The sequence below is a fragment of the Branchiostoma floridae genome, chromosome 18 (assembly GCF_000003815.2).
Source record: "Branchiostoma floridae strain S238N-H82 chromosome 18, Bfl_VNyyK, whole genome shotgun sequence".
NCBI classification, from domain to species: domain Eukaryota; kingdom Metazoa; phylum Chordata; class Leptocardii; order Amphioxiformes; family Branchiostomatidae; genus Branchiostoma; species Branchiostoma floridae.
The window spans coordinates 13,365,297-13,389,598 of NC_049996.1; the positions used below are offsets into that span (position 1 = coordinate 13,365,297).

Sequence of the window (24,302 nt, forward strand, 5' to 3'; positions counted from 1 at the left end):
CGGTTATCCCCAGGTGAGTCTTCATTCGTATGTAGAAAAGTTACAAAGTACTTTTGGGTACTCAAATCACTTTTTACCTTTTGCCCACGGGTTTTACTATGATACTCAAGTGTTGAAAGTAACGTACATTTTGTTTGAAATTTCGGAAGTCCGATCGTAAGGGGTCGCTTTTTTGCTGTTACCGAAGGGTTCGCTTAGCGGTTAGCGGTTATCCCCCAGGTGAGCCTTCATTCGTATGTAGAAAAGTTACAAAGTAATTTTGGGTACTCAAATCACTTTTTACCTTTTGCCCACGGGTTTTACTTTGATTTTCAAGTGTTGAAAGTAACGCACATTTTGTTTGAAATTTCGGAAGTCCGATCGTAAGGGGTCGCATTTTTGCGGTTACCGAAGGGTTTGAATATTCGCTTAGCGGTTAGCAGTTTCCCCCAGTTGAGCCTTCATTCGTATGTAGAAAAGTTACAAAGTAATTTTGGGTACTCAAATCAACTTTTTACCTTTTGCCCACGGGTTTTACTATGATACTCAAGTGTTGAAATTAACGCGCATTTTGTTTGAAATTTCGGAAGTCCGATCGTAAGGGGTCGCTTTTTTGCGGTCACCAGAGGGTTCGCTTAGCGGTTAGCGGTTATCCCCCAGGTGAGCCAACATTCGTATGTAGAGGTGGAGTTCATCAATCCACGGTCCTTGGATATACCTGTTTAAGGGGAAAGTGTGAACATCTTTCCCAAATGAGCCCATCTAGAATGCTCGACTTTGCCAAAGAACAACCGCCTCCCCTTTGTTTGCTTGTTTCTCACTACCTCTTAAGAACCGCGAAATATAATATAATGTGTAATGTTAACATATCGTTAAAACCTCCGTCAACTTTAGAATTAAAATTCCAGGCACATCAGATAAACAGCCCAGCTCACAAGTGAGTTCTTTGTTCGACCTAGACGATGACAGCTTACGAAGTATTTTATCACCAAGCAAATGGCAACTGAATGGCAACACAGTCAGGCCTGTTCTATGCTATCAGTTCCTTTTCAATAGCCATGCAGTCAGGCCTGTTCCAGGCTATCAGTTCCCTCTGAATGGCCACACAGTCAGGCCTCTTCCAGGCTTTAAGTACCCGGGCCCTTACACACGGAGTCGGTGTGTACTAGCCTTTTTTTAGCAGACGCTGGTCCTGAATCGTCAGCCGGGACTATTTCTTGACTCGAAGACTTGTGAAGACGGACTCTATCGCGTTCCTGGTGGTATATCTTTAAGACATCACCTGACGACTTTAATATTAGTACAACCCCTTGTCGGTGCAAATCCACCTAAAACTGTTGTTTCCTTCTACCTGGCTTAGTGGGTCATTTTAACCCAGAGAATCATCCGGGTTCAAAGCGAGTCTCTAAGTACAATAAGCTATATGATGGGTCTAGAAGCTCAGAGAAACAGAATGTGTTTTAAATATTCAGAAAAATTGTATTTTACTACCGGTAGTTTATACATTTCTGTGTGCCAGTAATCCTTGTAAGCTGGTAGAGTAATAACTGCCGTATTGGGGTCACCTGAGCGGCGCTGAATGGCAGCTCGCTCCAGACCCTTGCGATTTTGCCCAACCGAGGCTACGTACCACTCCTCACACATACCTGTTTATTTTACATATCTAGTTATATTTGAACGTTTGCAGCAAATCTGTACAATATAATTTTCATTGGAAATATTCAATTTTCTATCCCATGTGTAGTGGCCATGAATATTATCTATAGTTTCCTGACCAGGGTATTGAAGAAATCACCCGCTTCAACTTTATTAGGAACTTTATTGCATGACAATTGCACAGCGTTTATTGGTTTAGCACATTATGAAATTAGAATATCGCAATTGTAAAACTTGTCCTAACACTAGCGTGTCTTCATTTAAATTTCTTTAACGATCACTGTCACCTTCTTCAGGATCAATCTTGACATTAACTTTATTGCAGATTCAAGCCCGAAGGCTAATTGCAGGTATACATTGAATTATGATAGTATACAATAATAAAATAAACATAAAATGAAATTCGTCAACTAGCGCTAATTCTAATCTAAAAGTAATGCGTTTGATTTCTTTTCTGTATCAATAATGACCAATCAATGAAAATAAATCTGTGATACTTACAGACATGTGATATCATTAGCTTAAACATAATCTTACGGATTTGTGGCAGGAAGTTGATAACGCCCCCTTCCCCCGTCTGATCGCTGGAGTGCCGTTATGTGCATGGACCTCTTTATACGTATCATAATCATGGCATAAGAATGGAATTTAGTTACACAAATTTAGTTGTACTTGTATTTATCTAAACTTCTATTCATCTAAACCTTGATCTTCACTTCTTTACCATTTGTTGGCAGTAGACTGTAGAGTTCTTCAATTTCTTAGCTAGCCTTCATCATAGTAGCAAACAGAAGTCTAGAACATCTGCTTTCTTATTTAGATTGTGAAATACATAGGCGCTTTAAGCATATTCCCCGAGAACACGTTTGATTGATAAACCGTCGATAGTCGGTTTCCTTAAGCCAACAAGTAAATGTGTAGCTTGGCACAATGGTCGTTATCTTTCAACCTTAACCAAGACTATTTACGGAATCTCACGGATCAAAATACAAAAAAGGTAAGAAAATTCGTTATCTCTGAAATTCGTTGAGTATCTTTAGAATCCCGCAATGCAGCACCGGTGCCACTAGTGATACCACCTTAAAGTTTCAAATGAGCCCACATTGATTAGATAATATGGATTACATCCTATGGGACCCACAAAACTGATACGAGCCTGAGAATGAAAAATAAAAGTTTGGCCCAAAAAAATTGAATTCAGTATGAAGTCCAAGTGGTCAGAAAAATTAAACAAATGACATAGCATACAGAGTAAAATATAACAAACAACAGACTGTTTTTGTTCTTTCACATCTTCTTGTTTGACTTGTTGTCCATCACATTTCCCAATATCTTTTTTGCAGACTAAGGCTCATTCTGTACCTCATTTGCAATGGAATCAACATGGCCTTATGTAAATTAAATGTCAACTACAACGACTGGCATTTTACAGCTAAGTTGGGGTTTCCTGTGTCGTTAATTGTTAGCCTTGACCATGACAGTGAACAGTCCGTCTGGTTTCTTCAGTAGGTTGTCTGGTGAGTCGTTACTTGTTTGCCTTGACCATGGCAGTGAAGAGTCCGTCTGGTTTCTTCAGTAGGTTGTCTGGTGAGTCGTTACTTGTTGGCCTTGACCATGGCAGTGAAGAGTCCGTCTGGTTTCTTCAGTAGGTTTTCTGGTGAGTCGTTACTTGTTGGCCTTGACCATGTCAGTGAAGAGTCCGTCTGGTTTCTTCAGTAGGTTGTCTGGTGAGTCGTTACTTGTTAGCCTTGACCATGGTAGTGAAGAGTCCGTCTGGTTTCTTCAGCAGATTTTCTGGTGAGTCGTTCTCCACCAGTTTCCCCTGGTCCAGAACCAGGATTCGGTCAGAGTTCAGGATGGTTGCTATCCGGTGCTGTAGTGTGCATAAGATGGTTACGTAATTACGTTTTATCCGATAGGGAAATACACACTTTTCATTCCATTTGTTCGTCTTCTCTTGTTAGGAGCCAGGACTTTCCCGGACTAATCAGACCTTAGGTTTGGTTCAGCATAATAGATGTATAATTATGAGCAATTACAGTTGTGGGTGTACCATAACTATACTCGTTCCCAAATGCCTAGTGCTAAGCAGTAAAAGCAACATCCAACACTTTTAAAGTCTTTGATATGACTCGGCTGGAGATTAAAACTCAGAACCAACCGATTGCAAGGCGAAGACAATACCTACCATGGCCATTGCAATGGTTTACTGAGACTATTAACATCAATTCTACTTGATACGACAAAGAAAAGGAATTGGCATGGTATGAAGTGTGTAAAACCGAGGCCGATGCGTCTCAAGTGACATGTAAATAGACTATACTTACCGCGACTGTAACAACTGTTCTGTCTCCAAAGGCCACTTTGATAACTTCCTGCAGAATAGCGTCCTGGAAAAGAAAATTATAAGCTTGTGTCATCACTGAACATCAGGATGTGTAAGCCATATATATATATATATATATATATATATATATATATATATGTATAGTGAAGTACTGTGATGTATTCCGATTGACCCACTTTGCATCATGGATGGTTACTACTTTAGAACTAGTTAAATCCGAGCAAACACTACAGTATTATTCCTTTCTTTTGAAATGCATGCTACATACTATCTCAGCCTACTACTATCTTCGCTTGAACCTGACCTTTGCTCCTAGACCTCTTACCGTTTCCATGTCAACAGAAGCTGTGGCCTCGTCCATGATGAGGATTCGTGATTTCCGGACAAATGCTCGGGCTAAACAGAAGAGCTGTGGATAGAAGTGATAGAGATACATGATATTATAAAGTTTTAGTACAATTCTTAATGCGGTAAGGTCATGTTAATTTGATTCAATGAATGACATCATCTGGGAGGCCCCAAACCGATGCGAGCGTGCGAAATGGATGTTTTATTAAAATTGCCTTAAGTTAAAATATGAAATTCAAGTGGCCAAGAAGATTCGTCTTTATCTTTCATAGGTTTCTTTGACCTTGGAGACATTACTACACGTTTTTCAATATTTGTGTTTTGCAATCTACGGCATGTATACGTATTTGGGTATCTTACAGCTGCTTTCACCTTGTACGATTTACAGTATTGTTGAATTTTTTTTTGGGGGGGGGGGGGGGCAGCCAAGCATTGATTTGCGAGCAAATGTCATCAATATAGTCAAATCTGCATGACCTAATCTAGAAAGTAAGCTACTACAGCATGGCTTTTATGTTGCATACTGATGGAGCTACAAAAGTACGGAAAAAAACACAGTAGGTACTAAAGCGTGGAAAAACTGGTTAACCTACTTGTCTCTGGCCAACACTGAAGTTTTCTCCACCTTCTGTTACCATCTCATCTGGCAGGAAAGAGGAGACCAAATGTTCAAAATGTTCAAAAACCAAGTTCTCTTTACGCTCTTACAGTAACAGCATTAGGAATAATAAACTGTCTTTTTTACATACATCCTGAAGTAGATTTTTCACCAGATACAATACGTGCATCCTCATAAGCTTTCAACAAGCAATATGTGCATAGATTATAGTTATATGTGCAAAGGATAGATGTGACGGGTAGTCCATTTTATCCAGCTACTGCCGGCCGCGCAGCGTGCCTGCGAAGCTGGTACGTTTCGCCGAAGTGTGGTGACACCGGCCATATAGATGGCTCAACAACAGCAGTAGTACTCTATTATAATACCTCTACTGTAGGAGGTATGTAGTAAACATAGAGCACTGTATGAGATAGTAGCCTTAAGACATTAGCCACTTACCCAGTTTGTTCGGCAAGTCGGCAACAACATCCTTGAGTTGTGCGATCTCTATAGCCTTCCATAGCTCCTCATCGTCACTGTTCTCCTCAGGGTCGAGATTAAACCTGGACAAGAAGCAAAAGGAAATATTACCTGTTGTTGGCTTCTACAGTAAATGAATAAATGTACAATAAGTGCAAGTAGTCAGCTTAATGCACCACGTGCAAGAAGACAAATAAGTGAGTGACCCCATAATTAAGAAGCCATTAAAGGTAGCCACAAGGGTGGAAGTTCTTATGCGGAGGTAGTCATTATATAAGTGCCAGATTGACTGCATTTCAATGGCCACGTGGTCATTATATACTGACCACTTGTTCAGTGTTGACTATTTATCAATGGCCGGGGCTGTGATATAGAGGTAGACACTTGGACAGGTATTCATAAATGACCAGGTAGTCCGTTTGCAGAGGTGGTCATACACTAGTACAGGTTTTAGTTTTTATCAATGGCATAGCGGTACAGACGAGGTCTTTGTGTAGAGCTGGTTACTTGTGCAGGTTTAAGACAGCCAAATAGTGATTTTTTTTATTCGGATTCTCCTGTCGAATTTTTTGAGAACCTGTCTGCCTGACCTGCACATAATTTTTTATGGTGAAGGAGGGGTGTGCAATTCCTTCTCCATCCTCTCGTCTACTGGCGATGGTGATATGATATGTTTATAACAGGTATTGATTATTGAACTTGTTATCTGATAGGAAAGGTCAAATATGTTGTGCTGTATTTAACAGGCACTGACCTGATGGTGCCGCTGAACAGCACGGGGTCCTGAGGGATGATTGACAGGCGTGACCTCAGCAGGGTCAAGGGCACACGACTGATGTCCACTCCATCTATAGATATTACACCTGGAGAAAGAAAACGTATTAGATCAGAAATACAATGGTCCAGATATCCCGATTGTACCTAGGCAAGAAGAATGCGACCCATACAACACATATTTGTGTAAATGGCATCCATAATCAATGGCTGATCTACTCATTAACATGTGGCTAGCGCTAGGCATTGGGTACAGATCAGGTTTGATGCAAAACATTTAACACCAAAAGCAGATCGAAACTTATTTATTAACTTATGCTAAGAGTACAGCACTAATGACAGATATGCGTATTCGATATTAGTGTATGATATGCGTTCTGCACCGAGGATATACATGTAGCTAATTAGTATTCAGCAACAAGACAGATCTACTTACCCATGTATGTATAGTGTTCAGCACCAAGGTCAGATTTAATTTTTAATATATGTGTAGTGTTCAGCACTAAGGTCAGATCTACTTATTTATGTATGTGTAGTGTTCAGCACCAAGATCAGATCTACTTATTCATGTATGTATAGTGTTCAGCACCAAGGTCAGATCTACTTATTCATGTATGTATAGTGTTCAGCACCAAGATCAGATCTACTTATTCATGTATGTGTAGTGTTCAGCACCAAGATCAGATCTACTTATTCATGTATGTGTAGTGTTCAGCACCAAGGTCAGATCTACTTATTCATGTATGTGTAGTGTTCAGCACCAAGGGCAGATCCACTTATTCATGTATATGTAGTGTTCAGCACCAAGGTCAGATCTACTTATTCATGTATGTATAGTTTCAGCACCAAGGTCGAATCTACTTATTCATGTATGTGTAGTATTCAGCACCAAGGTCAGATCTTCTTATTCATGTATGTGTAGTGTTCAGCACCAAGGTCAGATCTACTTATTCATGTATGCATAGTGTTCAGCACCAAGGTCAGATCTACTTATTCATGTATGTATAGTGTTCAGCACCAAGGTCAGATCTACTTATTCATGTATGTATAGTGTTCAGCACCAAGGTCAGATCTACTTATTCATGTATGTATAGTGTTCAGCACCAAGGTCAGATTTAATTTTTTATATATGTGTAGTGTTCAGCACTAAGGTCAGATCTACTTATTTATGTATGTGTAGTATTCAGCACCAAGATCAGATCTACTTATTCATGTATGTGTAGTATTCAGCACCAAGGACAGATCTACTTATTCATGTATGTGTAGTATTCAGCACCAAGATCAGATCTACTTATTCATGTATGTGTAGTGTTCAGTGATAAGGTCAGATCTACTTATTCATGTATGTGTAGTATTCAGCACCAAGATCAGATCTACTTATTCATGTATGTGTAGTGTTCAGCAACAGGTACAGATCCGGTCATACATTATACAGATCAAGAATCTAGAACCTGATGACGAACTCTGTTCCAATTCACGTTAGAATATATATCGAAATAGGTAAAAGCACAGATTGATTTTTCTATATGTAAAGAACAGAGTGCAAACTCACCTTCAAACATGTCAATCATCCTGTAGAGAGCCAAAGTGAGGGAGGATTTCCCACTTCCTGTCCTGCCACAGATGCCAACCTGAGTGGACCATCTAAGATTAATTCTTAGTTTTCAATTCATGATTTTAAGTCTGCATTTGTATGCAATGCGTATCACACACTTATGTTTACACATATTTCATGTTTGTGTATTTTTTCATCACATATCCCTGGAAGATTAGCGCCAGTAGGGGCCAAAGAATATCTCAATTAAGTCAAATATACTTTACGGAGAGACAATAGGCAGAGACAAGCAATCGCCTTTTTTGCCTCCCCTTTCATTGTGATTTTAATGGTAAAGTTTGATAAACAAATAAACAAATAACGAAAAGCATCCATACCTTCTCCCCTGCCCTGATGTTAGCCGTTACCATGGTGAGGACAGGGTCCAGAGTCTGGTCATACCGGGCAGACACGCTCTCTAACTGGACTGTACCGGACTTCGGCCATTCCTCGGGTGGGATGGTGTTACCTGTGGCATAAAGCGATTCGTCCCTTTACCAAATTTGCCAAGTCAACTTAACCCAACACCCTGGTCAACTCGGCCCAACACCCTGGTCAACTATGTGTGGCATATTGGACAGCTAGGCCAGTATTAGGATTTGGTTAAGTGTAGAGTTAGGGTTAGGGATATGGTTTAGGTGGTATTTCTCTGAGCTTGTGGCACGGGTGTGGCACTGCGGGGTTCGTTCACTGTGGCACTGTTGTGTTATCATCGCCGTTTTTTAATGATTTATATATTGTGTAATACGTAACAATATGACTTTAAAGACAACAAAATACATAAAACGTAAAAAAAAATGTTTATCTCTGAAATTTATTGAGTAATCTTCGAACACCGCAATGCGGAACCGGTGCCTCAAGTTCAGTGAGATCAATCAATCAACTAAACAAAAATGGTACCACCTTTAGCAGTTGTGGCGATGTTGTAGAAGGATTCGCAAGGCGAGCCTGACAGGGACTGTGACGAGAACGCTTCTAGTGATGACACGGTTAGGTTCAGGGTTGGGGTTGGGGTCGGGGTTAGGGTTAGGGTGCTGTGCTGAGTTGATCAAGGCATGGCCAAGTTGGTGTATTTACATGTAGCCATGGTTAATAATGGTAAAGGACACAAGCGCCCGACATCCTGCGCTGCATATGCATCGTATGCAAGATTTTTTTATCTTATTGTTATCTCCAGGCACATAACCCATCAAAGCGCATCATTTATGAACAATATATAAAACTACAAGTCCACAGCAAATAAGTTTTATGGATAACAGCCTACTGACCATACAATGGTTGTATTGTTAACTTGCAATTCTAATAGAAAAAAAAGAGGTAGAAAGAGTCTACTAGACATATAATGACCTGATTTGTGTTGGTAAACCTCTTGCGGTACTCTAGAGTAGGTGTCCACCCTCTCCACACTGGTCATGAATGTTTCAACCTTAGCGAAGCTATTCACCGCTAGGAACAGCTCTACCTGCATCTGTAAAGAGTGTTGATAATTTTGATAAGGCAACGTGGCAAACCCTAAAGCAAGCCATTCGCTGCACATGTAAGTTTGTCATTAAAAATCATGAAAAGCAATACACTTTTTATCTAGTTATTTATCGACCTGTGGAAACTGTTCACAGACACATTGTCACTGTGCTCGAATACCAAAAAATTATCATAAACATAAATAATCCTTTATAAAACATACATACCCGAATGGCATATGATATAGCGAGTCCGACCCATGCAGGCGACACCAGTCCATATAGCCCCGCGACTACTGACGACAGCCCCGCAACAAAAATTATAACAGCGCCCGCACACACCTGGATAGTTTAATATAATCGTTATGCATTTATCACAATGCAATCACAAATGCGGACTTCTCACTTCTATAATTAGCTCCCCCTGGCAGAACTTGCAAAAACTGCATTGCTCTCATTATCTCATACAACTTGTCCTTCCACTGAGAGCCTGTCAGCGCAACACTACGTTTTCTTATAAACTCACATAGCTCTACTGCTCAACTGCCGGTTTCCAAGTCCGTCTACAGCAACAGTTTCCTTCCCTGGACAGCCAAATAATGGAACTCTCTTGACGACAGCTGTTTTTTCCTCCTGTCTACAACTTATCAGCCTTCAAAACAAATGTCCACCGCCATCTCCGTGTACAATAATTATTATTTCCAACTTCTTAGTTCATTGCCTTGAAGTGGCTTAATGACATTGCTCTGAACAATCTCCTTAAAGATTAGAAATTTTAGATACATGGTCACGGATAAGGATAATAAAACAACTATTACAATCTCAATATCCTTTACATTCATTATTTAGTAAATCTATTACGGCATTCTAAAGATATGTCCGTCTGAGATATAAGAATGTAATAATACCCATCCGAATTGCATGTATGATAAAATACTATTTTGATTAAGAGGAAAAAAAACAGATAATGCTAGCTTTCATCCTCCTACGCAGGGACATCCGACAGCGAAACCGACTGTGTGGATGTACCCTTCTTTCTCAACCGTCACCCTTAGTTCCTGACCGCCCTGCTTATAAATATCAATGAGCTTACCGTTATATATGCAAGACTCCTTTTTGAAAACTGAAAGGCCTATTTTCTGATTGGTTGACAGCTGGTTTGGGGGTGGGGGACGTCCACAAGAACTAAGAGTGACGGTTGAGACAGCAGAGTACATCCAGACAGGGGGTTTCGCTTTTGGATGTCCCTGAGTAGGAGGATGCAGTCACACACATTTGAAGTGATGACTTACCAGCCGCACAGCTATCCAGCATTCCACCCCCATCAAGTACATAGTTGGAGTAAAGGCCACGTTAATTCTAGTCATCATCTCATCCATGAATCTCTCCTCTGCTCTGTTATTCCAAGAAAAAATCTAAAATCAACCTAGAGTGTTTCTGTTTTTTTTCTTGATAACGAAGGCAACATCTGAAAGCACTAGGTAAAGCATTGCAAAGAAAAAATGTCCATATTTCCTTTAAATATACGTGTTTTTGTAGTAGTAATAATATATGCAGGAGGATCAAAATGCAGCTGAACAGATTACGGTAAATAATAATCTCTTTGGGAAGATTACTAGTACTCAATAAAGTAAAAAATAGTATCAAGGTTAATATGCATAAGTACGTATACATCTAATCGACCTTGAGGTACAGCTACAGGGAGGCTTAGTAACATGTCGTTGGTGAGCAATTGAGCTGGTCTCAATCATGATGTTTCTGATCTAGGTTGAAGATACGCTGTTACAGTTACAATGTAATCCGTAACCTTAGAGTGGCCATAACGTCACACCTTGAAATTATCTTCATGTCTTGTTACCTGGTGACGATTAAGTAAAAAAATAAAATACCTGTAAGCTCGTATAGTAGAAAGTCCTCCAAAAGATTCTGACAGCTGGCTATACACCGGGGACCTCTTGATGCTCTCAATCCTCTGTAGTTCTCTGTGATAGAATTAAGGTCTTTATTGCAAATAATACTTATCATGGAAACTCATCTGTGTTGGTAGTTATCAAAGCTATAGTACAATGCTTCTTCTGACACAAAGGTATTCACGGATCAAATTCCGTGCCAGGGAACACCAGGGAAGACTCCTACAAGGACCTACAATGTCGAGACAGAACGCTCAACGAGAACAAGATTCCTTGATCACAAACGCCCCAGTTCGCTGTCGTCGGAAGTACCAAAACGTATCCTCATTGAACCAATGGCCACTGGACAAAGTCAGAATTCTGGACACTGAACAGGACTAGTTTGTAAGATGTTTCAAGGAGGCCATGCCATATACATCAGGGCACTCCAGTCATCATGAACAGAGACGGTGGGCGCTATTAACTCGGCACGTTTGACCAATTTGCTAACGTCACGTTTGCGAAAGAACATGTGTTAATAAGATAGTGTGTCTAATGTAACTCTCGCGAGTTTACGTTCTGAAGTGATTGGTCATCAGTAGGGCTGGGTATCGGTACAGTGTACCGGTACAAAACCGTTTTTTCTTATTGGACCGGTCCAGAAAAACCGGACCTGAAAAAATTAGGTGGACCGGATGTTGGACCGATTAGAAAATTAAGAGATTATTTTATCATGCATCCCACATTTTGGCGCTTGCAGGTTGAAGAAGATAACAAGAGTGAAGTAGAGTCGAGTTTATATTGATATCTACCAAGTTTTACAGCCAATCGTACAGGTGCAGTTAGCGTTGTGGGATTTTAAAACGCCAGTCTAAGTCTTTTTTGTAGTGAAATGGACCGCTGGTATGAGTCATATTAAATCAGGTCCAGGTTGAGGTCCGGACCTGGACCTGATCCTCTGGACCTGAACCGGACCTGAATTTTCTGTACCGCGGTACCCAGCCCTAGCCATCAGTATTGATCCTGAAGAAGCCGATGGAGGTCTTTGAAAATCTAATCCGTATACACCTTTGTGTTGGAAGTATACTTATTACAGCTTTGTCATTATGACTTAGAAACATTAGCATTGAGGTGTTGCTGATATTTGTTTCTCTAATGGACACTTTGGAGTAAACTTGAGGCGTTTCCAATTTCTTTTTATTCCCACCGTGGTGCAATGCAAGTTGGTTCAACAAGTAACATCAACTCTCATTCCACCAGGTGCCATAATACCGCTACATGGGAAAATACATGGATTGAACCCTATTCAGACGGGGGGGGGGGTCTTTTGAGGCCTGCACCAACTTTCATGCCCCAGAACGCCAGAACGGCATACATAACAGCCAACAAACTTGATGAGTTTTTCTAAAATGTAGTTGTGAACAATTTCACAACGTTTGAAAAAAATTCTTTTTGCCATGGCAACCGTCTGTTGACAGACACTTTTGGCGAAAATCGCTAATTTCGGTTCTAACAATGTATTTTTCACGTTTATTTACTATATTACTGCTATTTGCGTAGATAACTAAAATCTTCTGTTACGTACAATATCTTTCATGATTAATTATGCATAAATTATGCTCATCTGATGACGTCACGTGGCCAAAATCAAAGATGGTGGACCAGATCACGAATAACTAGCTGGCTTATTATCCCTGATAAGTTGTAATTACCTCGTATTTTTTCATCTAAAAACGCGTAAATGAACGTTTCCAGTCTATTTCCGTCGTCTTTTGCGATTATTTATCGCAAAAAATTCATTTTTAAAATTCAAGGAGGTGGATATAAGATTGTGGAGCCCAACTGGTATACTGTAAATGCATGGCGTCATTTTATGACGTCATTTTGACGTCATCGATGTTGTTATTGGCAACATAAGTCGTAAAAAACATTATTGTTCTGTTATATGCACTTGCTGAGAATACCGCCTTTGCACGGTTTAAGTCAATCAAGTCAAAATGATGACGTCCTAATTACGTCATATTACGTCACCGTTGCGTCAAACGTTTTATGAATGTTAGATATTATGTCTACATCATTCTCTGAAAATTTGGTGGCCATAAGATAATTCGTTTTAGAGTTACAGGTGTCAGAAGGGGCGGGCCTCAAAGCCCCCCCCCCCCCCGGTTCAAATCATAAAATGCATCGAAATCGCTGTGACACCGGTCTGATTAGGGTTAAAGTGATTTAGATAGATGTAACAATACGGCACCTGTAATCATGAGGTACATATGCAGATAAGGTATATGGTGGTATTACGTATACGGTGGAATGATGAGAGTTGATGTTAATGTGCTTTCTGTACAAAATGCTAAAAGAGGTATCAAGGAGGCCATATACCAAAGGTTGGTGTATAAAGCCTGAAGACTGAGTTTGCTAAGGTGCCCTCTCACTGCACTTGCGTCACGCTTGCGTCACCGCGGGGTTAGAAACATACTCAAAGAATCTCAGAGATAAAGAACGAATTTTCTTCCTTTTTGTGTATTTCATCGTCTTCAAAGTCATGGTTTTACGTATTACGCAATATCTAGAAAATACAAAATCGGTTATAACAAAATAATAACAAAATAGTGTCGCACCCCGCAGTGACGCAACCATGACGCAAGTGAAGTTAAAGGCCGCCTTTAGCCTGTATTGTAAAATAAAGAATAGAACAAAGAAACAAACCTGGCTGTAGCACGATAGAATTTCTGCATGAAGTAGTAGAATACGATGATGGGAATCATGCCGATGAGGAAGTACGGGGTGATAACCGCAACAGCGATGATGGCTGACACAACCTTCAAACCAGCACTAAGGAAGTCTCCCATTTCTCCGGGTAGGTTCTACTCAAGGATAGTAACAGACGAAATACAACTGCACAATATGTAAAGGGACATGGCGCGACGAGACATTATGTAACTATAGACAATGAGAAGGTTGACTTATACTATGCTAACTACTTTGAAAGTGATTATGGAATGCTGAATTGTATTTTCTGTGTGCAGTACTAGAATCATGAAAAACGGCTTACGCCGAAGATGTATCAAGCTTAGATAAAGGTCGAAAAAATAATTTATACATAAATCACGTGCATTGTAAGATCTTAACATAACAGTATTTCATCCAATATTCATATAAACTAAAAAAGACAAAAAGGAAAAATAAAAACAAAAGTGACAGGGGTTATCTCGTAATACTAATTCAATTATAGCCTTTAATTTATGCTAATGGTAGAATCCATATTGTAACATAAGCATACAGGCAGTAATGGAGTAAACTCACATTGTCCAGGATGCCTTGGTCTCCTGCCATGCGGTTCAGTATACGGCCGGTAGGGGTCGTGTCAAAGAACCTGAGACAAGTTGAAATGAATATTATAATTATGCCAAGACACACCATTTCATCTACTTGCTTTTAGACATCCCAAGTTGAAAATACATGGGGACATCAGAAACAAAGAGTGCAGGTACGAAAATACTTCGAAATAACTGTATGTATTGTACATAAAGCTCAGAGTGCATCAAAGCATATTCCTGCTTTGAGACCTCTTTCACCTTCTTTCTTTGGAAATTTATGTTTAGAGTAGACATATGTTACGCAGTATTACACCTCAGAGGAGTGAATTTTAGCAGCAAAAATGACATATCTTATACTGTAATACAGTGTTATAAGCAGGGGGCAACATCTGCAGCCTCGTTCAATGCATGAACTCAGGAAATTAAAAATGGCTGCCATGATTGGCAAGAGGTCTATTATAGTGTCCCCTGTTCATATTAATCCACCCTGCGCTTACCTCAGCGGTGCCCTGACGACGTTGTGTACCATCCTGTCGTGCATGACCCTGGCACCCCTCAGACTGGTCAGAATAGAAGCAGCTACAGCAGCAGCAGTCAGAGCAATGGCGCCCACAGACAGCCCCGTGTATCCTGTAATGTAGTACCCTGTTGCGTCCGGAACGTCCATTGGCTGTGGAAGGATGAAACAAAGGTAGTATTTTTTGCCACCAGAATGCCATGAAGGGCAGCTAATACAATATATCGATTGCGTGACATCTATATGTGGCCCTTTAGGAGACCTTATGGCTCCCGGGTTATTTTCGGGCCCGGCCGAACCCCAGGTTGAATTTAAGTCGGACTGACAATGGCCATATGCTAACTGTGAGCACACCGAGGCTTTATCCCGCAGTATTCGGCAGTACATAACTGTTTGGCTTCCAAGCCCGGCCGGGGCTACATTACTTACGTATACAGGTTCAGTTGGAAACGCAGTCTAAGGCCTAAGTCACATTTCCAAACAGGGGCCCGGCAGGACAGCTTTCGGGACCGAAAAGCATGATATAAAAGTCATCAAACTACACAAGACATTGAAATAATAGTCATGGATGAGTATTAGCTGTATGTATTTTTACGTATACATTTCTATTGTTTCCACAAACAGCCCGGCCAGACCCCGGTTTGGAAATGTGACTTTAGCTTTGGTGAGGCGACCACCACACCAATTTCTAAAAGAAAAGATGATACAATACCTGTGATTCGTTCCCCTGGGTGTAATTGGTATGGTTTCGCCCATAATTGAAATCAGCATTGCTACTTGACCAGTCTGCCAACCAGAAGTCCATGGCCAAAGTCACACCTGTCTTGCACACCTGTGATAAGTACAAACACACTTGTTGTAACATCAAATTCATGGTATGCGTATTTATCATGTTCTGAAGAATTTCTCTTTTCATGTGTACAACGCACGTCAATGTTTCCTCAAATAAACCAATAACTACTGCTAACTGTAAAATCTAGATAATCATAGTCACTCTCAACACCGTTGTATGGAGCTTACAAAAGCACAGTAGCAACTAGAACTGTCTTTAAACAAACGCTACATTATAACAAGCAAATTCATGGATTCGAGTCCGCATGTGCAGCGACATGAGTTCTAGGTAATACGTCAAAGGCGAAAGCACGTGACTTGTAAACAGTTATCGTCTTGACTATTGTGTAGCTTTGTATAAAATGCCCAGACGTGTTTTGTTTATGTCTCAGGGACCTTTACCTTTGACATATTACCCACAATTCCTGTCACTGCACATGCGTACTCAACTGTGCTTAGAACACTCGACGACAATCGAAAAATACAACACCATTATAAGACCGCGTGGCGCAGCGGCAGCGTGTTTTGAATCCGGCTGCGTGTAACTAATCTTGTGACCTTGGGAGATGCACTTAACACGGCTTTCCTCACTTTACTCAGGTGATAATGAGTATTTAGCTTCGGCCAGGGCCGTCCCTCGGAAGGACGTATAATAGAGGCCCGTGTCTGGGGAGAGCCACACCCCAGGCATGTTAAAGAACCCACCATACATCCGATGGTGCTGTGTGAGTGGTTCAAAACATACAGTCCCTTGGTCGCGCCTGGGACAATTTCTGTCGTATTGAGGTCGGCGCCGAATGGCAGCTCGCTCCAGACCCTTACGATTCATTGTAAGCTCCTCGCAATTAAGCCCCTGGCTGCCAAGAGAGAGTAGTCGGCCCAACCAATAACAATTATTACAATGTTGTCAAGAAATGGCCGTCAAACAGCCAATAGCTAGTCAAGAAAACAAATTTCCCAACCTGTAAAATCAGAACCAGGATGGCCAGGTGCAGTCCACAGGCAGCGGCGAAGATGGCGTAATATGTGAGTTTCACGTCCCCCTCCATCCTCTCCTCCGTCTCTACCAGCTTTCCCAGTTCACCTGTAATTAAATTGATTTCTAATTTATTGAGATTGCAGACAATGCAATACAACGCAAAGCCTGGCAGCTTAGCTGATTTTAGGTGTCAACATATACATACATTAACAATTCTCACAGAATACTCACAATTAACTCAAATGGTTAACGTATACTTCAAATGAAACAACAAGATTAAGCCTTAAGAGAAACCTTATTGAGTAGAACATAAGTTGGAATTGACAAAATGGGTACAGTTGAAAACTTTAAGTTGATCAACTTATTCGTCAATATTGATGATATCATATTTATTCATAATATTTTGATTACATCCTTCTTATTGCTAACAGGAGTACTGCATGTTTGCACAGTTACTATTGTATGGAATTAGCTGACAGGTATATATAGGTTGATTAAATAAGGCAATATTTGCCGTCTGACTTGTGTTACATCCAACAAAAGGTAAACGTTGAGTGCAGAGGACATCAGAACTCACCATCAGACTGCTTCTCTTTGTCTCCATACTGCGTATCCTGCACAGCCTTCTTCTCATCTTTAAAATACAAAATATGCTTTAATGCTATATAACATTAGATACTAAATGGTCTGCAAGCACATTATTGACATTGACAAGGGCATTTTGCAAGCAGTATAGAATCATATTTTTCATCAATAGGAAAATGTAAAAAAAAATGAGTAAATGGCTGTCACATGTGTAATAATGTGATAATGATGTGTAATCTTCTAGGTTAAGGCGACCCAAGACTGCTAGAACACACACACACACAACAAAAACTGTAATTGTAAGTTTAAACAGAATAGCTTGGGGAAAATAGTATAACATATTAAGCTCTTATCCTTTGAAATGTCCTGCTGGAAGGCGTCGTTTCTACCTAAGAAGAGTAAACCCATTAAATGAACATCATATTTTTTCAACCAAAATATGTATCTTTTAACCAAAATCTAGCATGTAAGAACAAAATGATGTGTTCCAAATGTTCCCAGTAGTAACAAAATGGGTACATTAATGGGAAACTGCCTTTCCTATAATCCTGGGTCTTAACCCACTGAGTAATGCAATTCTCAGCAAATTTAAAACTGTGACACATTAATTGTTATCATGCCGACGAAATGGACAGCCCCAGACAGACAAATAATGGCGAACAGGAAACGAAGCCCTAATATTACTGATAGCTTACCAGGACAAACTATGTACTTGTTTATTATAAAACTGTCTCTGACCAAAGGAAGACAGAGTCTAATATCTGTTGGGATTACTCTACCTCTACAGCTGTTCTCTACATTAGAGACCATTACCTCATATCTTCATCGCGCAATATCTGCTTGGCAATAGCCAATTATTGCAAGGCTTTACGCGCGGAGATAACGCAAACCTGGACCAATATACCGAAAGACGTAGGGGTGATTTATGAAATTATTACATCGATTATAAACAGCTAACGCGAAAAAAACAACGTACATCATCGCGCAACTGAGTACAGACGACATGTCAAACTACATACAAAAGCGGCAAACGGAACTTAGGGATAAAGGTGCGAACATTCATCACATCCACCAACAACAATTCTCTGTCGAGAGGTTACCCTCCAGTCACAGAGTAATTACCTTTCTTTGCTCGGCCTTCCGGCCAGTCAGTGCGCCTGACCCAGACATCCTCCACAGACGCCGCCAGACTGGAGACTGACAGGTGGTGAGACAGCCTGTTCTGCAGCAGGTGTTCAGCTACAACAGCCGCACCGCTCCCCTGGTGTTTCCAGCGGTCAGGTTTCTGATCTTCATTTCTAGAAATATTAAAATTTCACAATTCAACGGTTACAATTCAACTTGAACGAAGCAATCACCGAAAGGACTGAGGTAAATAGTCTGTGAATGGGAGCGGTTTGACCAGACAAGAGGGCCTTAGCCATTATGTAAACATGATTGTTTAGGTTACTGTACAGTTACTTCCGAAAATAATTTCATCAGGTCGGTAGAATTTAGAATACAGGACAAAAGCGACACCTACATCGGATAAATATAAGGGCGAGAAGCAGAACTCCAGTCAGAAGCTCTGAGGGAGGTGTCTGATAGACACCGAAACGTAACAAGTACTACATCCTGGTTGTGTACTAGAAATCTCTCCCATAGTTAAGATTATTTTAGAAATCAAAGTTTGAACGAGGTTCCAAATAGTAAAATGGCGTCTTTTCGACTTTTGTAAACAAAAGAGAAAACCGGTTTCATCCGGTTCCGCTGTCAGGTAACAACACTACATATCTGACCCCTACTTCACAAAAGTTTGATCTACTACTGTGCTTCTTTGATAGTTAAGTCTAAATCTTTTTCTTTGTAGTAATGAACCGTTTTCATTTTTCTACCAAGGGCGCCAAAAGTTTAGTTTTTTCGTCTAGTGTTATATGCAAGCCGATAGCACATGAAACGCTTGGGTGTGTAATGTCACAAAGCTAAGTGAATTGCGAACTGCAGATTCTGTTACAAAATTCACGGGAATATAAAATTGTTTCTACAAATAGCGGAGAACGAAGTTTTTTCTTCATTTTTTTAGTTATTTTGTAGGACAGGACTAGACACGCCGGTTCGTGAATCTTGATTTGAAGACACGCTTTGTCGTGAGGTCAGTGTGCATTGCGATCTCCGTGTGCGGTAAGCTTCCGTGCAAATGTTCAAAATATGAATTTCACTTCACCAAGAAACTAAACTGGTGTCCTGTCGTTCAATTGTGTGTGTGTATGTCTGTGTGTGCGTGTGGAGTGTGAGAGAGAGGGAGAGAATATTAGACTTCCGTAGGAAAGGCCGGGTTGTGTTCATATTACGGGCGGGCGGGCTCTACGCCGCCCCCGCTGAATCTTGCAGCTGCGCCCGGCAATGACGGTCACGGTATTAGAGTTGGGTGAATTTTCATGGTGTTGCGGTTGCTATGCTTTCGTCCGTGTTACCATGCGTTTTATTACTACTTCAAATCCATTCTATAGTATAAGGTATAATTTAAACAAAGAAAATTGCGGGGCAAAGGACGCCAGTTTGAAGTTTACCATGTGATGTAATGCCCAGCGTATTACGGATATCGATACATTCGCCACGTCAAGCGCTGGTATGGAGCTAGTTCATTTACAGAATGACGAGAATATAAGGAGTTTGTTATTTGAGAGAACACGTTTATCAAAAAACGTAGGTTGCAATTATTGTCTTATTATATTTCAGCCATACCATATATGGTATGGTGAAATATATTGTATTCGTAATGTTTCTTTCTTTCTTTCTTTCTCCTGTCAAATCTTCAAATCGAATCATCTCCGTCGTTCCGGGACCGAATGACCTGAAATTTGGCACAAGAGTAGAGTGGGTCAATACCGGGGTGCGTTTTTCTCATTTTTTACATATCTGCCTCTAAAATGATTTTATTGAAGTTTAAAGGTCACGTTTTGACCACAACGGTATATTTTGACCCCCTGTACCATTGAATTACAATGGAATGACCTTAAATTTGGTGTAGATAGGCATTAGATAGTTGGTAAAATGATCCAAGTAAAATTTTTGGCATGGACTAATTTCAAATTATTAATTTCTGCACTTTTCTGAGGGGAAATTGGTTTTCTTTCGGCCTTCTCCCGTGAACTCCCGTGACCCCAGAGCCCACAGGTGCCAGGTGCCAGGGGTCTGGGGAGAGCGAGAGTTAATTACTTTATGGACGCCAGCCAATCAGCGACGAGAAAACCGAATGGTAGTTAATATTCATAAGCGGGGCCTTGCAATCCCGTTTATACACAAACAGATGTATTATGTAATATTACAGCCTTACAGTGGCCATATGTTACCCTGTGCCCGGTTTGAAATTGTAGTTTGCGAGGATTTGGAGTTCAGACAGGGTCATTTGAGCGGTAGCGGACGGTACGCATGCATTGAACATCAGAATACAAGTCTGTGTCGATGAATTTACCAACATTCCGCATGGCACTATCAATCATTTTTGGCAGATTTGACTTTGGGGGTTAGTTGAGACAATCGAGAAAAAGTTACTTGGCAGAAAACGCGGGAAAATTGGACAGTTTGCGTTTAGTTTTGATACGTAAGTTTGACAGTGGCGAGAATGCATGTATTTTTTCCCAAACAAATGTAGGTACTTCTAACGTTAGTGTTGTTGTTGTTCTTTTTTGACGTAAACTTTGTACATTCAAATTGTTAGTAACTTTAAACTGCCAGAGTTTGAGCCCAATAAAACACTCTTAGTACCAGAGTATCACCACTGACCTCCGAAAAGAAACCCCCGAACAAGGTATAGAAACTCCTATCCTCCAGGTCTCGCACGCTACGAGCAGGAAATTACAACACTCAGACAAGATTACGTCCGATGGCTGATTGCATACAAAGTAAAACAATTTAACAGTGGTATGCAGGGCATATACGTTACTTAACAAAGAATTCGAAGGAAAATGAAATATATAGATAAAGCCAAATCAAGTTAACTTGTTGGTCCTGGGATTTTTCAGAAAAGAAATGAAGCGACAGGGTGGTAAAATTCTTGTAAAAATTCGAGACGTCTCCGTTTATGTAATGGCTCATACAAAACAAGAAGAAGATTGAAGTTTTTAGCTTGAAAAAAAAAAAACACACACAACAACAACACACTCCTACTACACAACACCTGCAACTGCTTGACAATTATTAAAACGTATGCCCTACTTGATTAAAAAAAAGTTCAATGCAATAATAAATGTACCCACATCACAAGGAGATTATGACGGTACTTAGACCTAGTTATCGAAGTGGAAATTGTTGAATGGCGTCATGTAATTTCATGATGAAAATCTTCTGAATGGAAGATGCGTTTTTTTTCACTCTCGGAAAAATAGGAGCTGCCGCAATTCTAAAAGCCAATCAGTTATGCATAGGCGCTCCTGTGGAAGATTATATTCTTCCATATGGGCCCGGTTCATATTGGGCAAGCTCTAGATCTGTTTTGACCTGGAATCAATTCACAATATTAGTTCTCTTTTGGGGATAACTTACAGTTGAAATATTGCACTTTTGCGCAGGGGTGACTTGGAACAGTCCAATGTTGCGTGGGAATGGGTATGGCTGAAATATGCTGTATTTGCACCCAAGCAAATGTCGGCCTTTCTAGTATTTAAATTGAGTCGTTGTGTATACAGGACAGGAACAGACACGCCGGGACTTTGGTCAAAGACGCAATATATCAAGGGGTTCGTTACGTTTGGGTCTAAGTATACTAGTATGGTGAGCTTTCATGTTCTAGATATAGATACTCATCTTCACCGAAAACTACTGAATTTCTATCACTCAACGTTTTGCATGTGTGTGTGTAAAAAAAGGCACGGATAATTTTCCGGGTTGTGTCTGTAAACGACGCCCACTGCTCCGTCCCAAGCGGTGACCCGGGAGTGACGGTAACTCCTTCGATCTTTGCTCACCTAAAGGTTTAGTTTTAGCATGTTGGGTAATATATAGACAAATATATAGTTCAGAAAGAATTAAAATGGTGGTTTCAATGCCGAGCTCCAGCGTGAGAATGGCCGACAGAAAAGCTCAGGTATTGTTAACTTGGTAAGTGGAGAACAATGGGGGCGGAGAAAAGACGTGCATATCAAAGGAGCAAGTTCGCGTAAAAGAATAGCTCCACTTGGAGCGACCAAAACAAATGTAATCCCCGCCTACAACGGCGTAAACCAATCAGCTATTGTTGCCAGTAGTGAAATGGATGATTGACATTGATTTCCTCATCCATATGCATGATTTGCGAGTGAGGATTTTTGAGGACCTTTTTGACCACCGTGTCCTATATCCAGTACAATTACTGTTTTACAACTGGTCGCTTTGACTAACCATGTTTTACTTTAGTACCCAACTCTAGAATGAAAAAAATGAGCTGAGAGTAATGAGGGCAGAAATGTTGACTCATTTTGTATGGGAAAGACGCTAACTAATCTTTATCTTTCTTTCTAAAACTTTCTCTAGAGTACAAAAGAGACAATGTTGGGAGATAGGCAAAGCCAATGACTGAAAGCAGCAAAACTCTACAGTACTTTCAGTAGCATACAGAATTGATACGTAACTGAAATAACGGTCCTGCATCCGGCTCTAGTCCCTCGTCTATCTGCCGCACACACTCGCTGATGGCCTCCATCCAGCCCCTGTGTAGGTCTGGGGACGACTCGCGGATTTCCTCCAGCGTTCCTCTTGCTATGACCCGCCCCTTCTCCATAGCAACGACCTGGTCATCAGAACAGGGCATTCTGGTTTATTTCAAAACAAACTGTAGTAGAGGTACCTGTTCAGTGTACCGATACAAAACCATTTATCTCTTGTTGGACTGGTCCAGAAAAACCGGACCTGAAAAATCAGTGACCTGATCTTGGACCGATAAGAAAATGAACAGGTATCGGCAATCGTTTCCTCGTTTTAGGGGGCTTACTGGTCCAAAGAAATTACAAGAGCGAAGTAAAGGATAGCTGATAGTTATTTTTACCAAATTTCAAAAGTCAAAGTCAGTGTTGGTTACACTAGTATATCATTTTAAAACGGCACTAGAGTTTGGATTCTCCACTAAACCAAATTCTTAGTAGCGAAAAGGACTTGTTTTGTGTATCGACGCCCATTCACAAGTTTTCACAGACAATTAGGTCAAGGTTCAGATCCGGACCTACAACTGATCCTTTTGACCTGGACCGGACCTGAGCGTTCTGTACCGGCACCCATCCCTTACTGCAGTATGGCAACGATTTTTTCAAGACGTAGAGTTACATTCATTATCATTGGCGCATGGCCCTGACAGTACAACATTGCTGCATATTGTCTTTCAGTTACCCATTGGCCTATAGATTTCAAACTCATTTCTACATTATACGTTATTGAAAAACGACCTTCTCTATAACAAGCAGTTATGTACTTACCAGGTGCGCATACTCCAGGTACTGCAGCTTGTGCGTTACCAAGACAACCGTCCTGCAATCCTTCACAAGCTGTCCCATGATGCCTTGGTCAAACAAGTGACTCCCGACATGTGCATCCAGGGCCGACAGGGGGTCGTCCTGTGGTTTGAGTGGATAAAAAGTGTAAAACTGCTGTAACGATCACCTAAACTGTCCACCATCTTTTTGTTCTGGGCTTTGGCCTCTGAGTTGTCCCTTGCGGTCGGCATAAGGTTTTTATACGGATTCTATAAGAACCCAATAAAGATATTAGAGGAGTTACTAATAAGTGTTACCTGGCTGTGTAAGAGAACGACCCTACTTTCCTATGGTGACATTGAGTAATTGAATGTATGTAATATATATATATTACATACATTATATATATACATATATACATTGTGCTTACCAGTAGAACTATGTCCGTCTGTGCGTACATCGCTCGTGCTACGCTCACTCTCTGCTTCTGTCCTCCACTCAGGTTAATACCCTGTAGTAGAAAACA

General features: G+C 40.6%; 1 protein-coding gene across 2 annotated transcripts in view; it reads right to left on the reverse strand.

Moving 5' to 3' along the window:
• Positions 1–1,634: 1,634 nt before the first annotated feature.
• The window catches only part of LOC118405793 (ATP-binding cassette sub-family C member 9-like), a 39,702-nt gene continuing 17,034 nt past the window's right edge, over positions 1,635–24,302 (reverse strand). For both annotated transcript variants that reach the window (XM_035805547.1, XM_035805546.1), the window contains 22 exons: positions 24,207–24,287; positions 23,780–23,917; positions 22,943–23,100; positions 18,477–18,652; positions 17,347–17,403; positions 16,753–16,874; positions 15,672–15,791; positions 14,940–15,112; positions 14,429–14,498; positions 13,832–13,989; positions 11,126–11,218; positions 10,529–10,631; positions 9,465–9,578; positions 9,124–9,244; positions 8,115–8,245; positions 7,735–7,813; positions 6,163–6,271; positions 5,388–5,491; positions 4,924–4,973; positions 4,308–4,391; positions 3,963–4,025; positions 1,635–3,508 (listed from right to left, as the gene is read on the reverse strand). In XM_035805547.1, the coding sequence (XP_035661440.1) occupies positions 3,371–3,508; positions 3,963–4,025; positions 4,308–4,391; positions 4,924–4,973; positions 5,388–5,491; positions 6,163–6,271; positions 7,735–7,813; positions 8,115–8,245; positions 9,124–9,244; positions 9,465–9,578; positions 10,529–10,631; positions 11,126–11,218; positions 13,832–13,989; positions 14,429–14,498; positions 14,940–15,112; positions 15,672–15,791; positions 16,753–16,874; positions 17,347–17,403; positions 18,477–18,652; positions 22,943–23,100; positions 23,780–23,917; positions 24,207–24,287 (2,442 nt within the window). In that variant the 3' untranslated portion in view covers positions 1,635–3,370. The remainder of the gene's footprint in view (positions 3,509–3,962; positions 4,026–4,307; positions 4,392–4,923; positions 4,974–5,387; positions 5,492–6,162; positions 6,272–7,734; positions 7,814–8,114; positions 8,246–9,123; positions 9,245–9,464; positions 9,579–10,528; positions 10,632–11,125; positions 11,219–13,831; positions 13,990–14,428; positions 14,499–14,939; positions 15,113–15,671; positions 15,792–16,752; positions 16,875–17,346; positions 17,404–18,476; positions 18,653–22,942; positions 23,101–23,779; positions 23,918–24,206; positions 24,288–24,302) is intronic.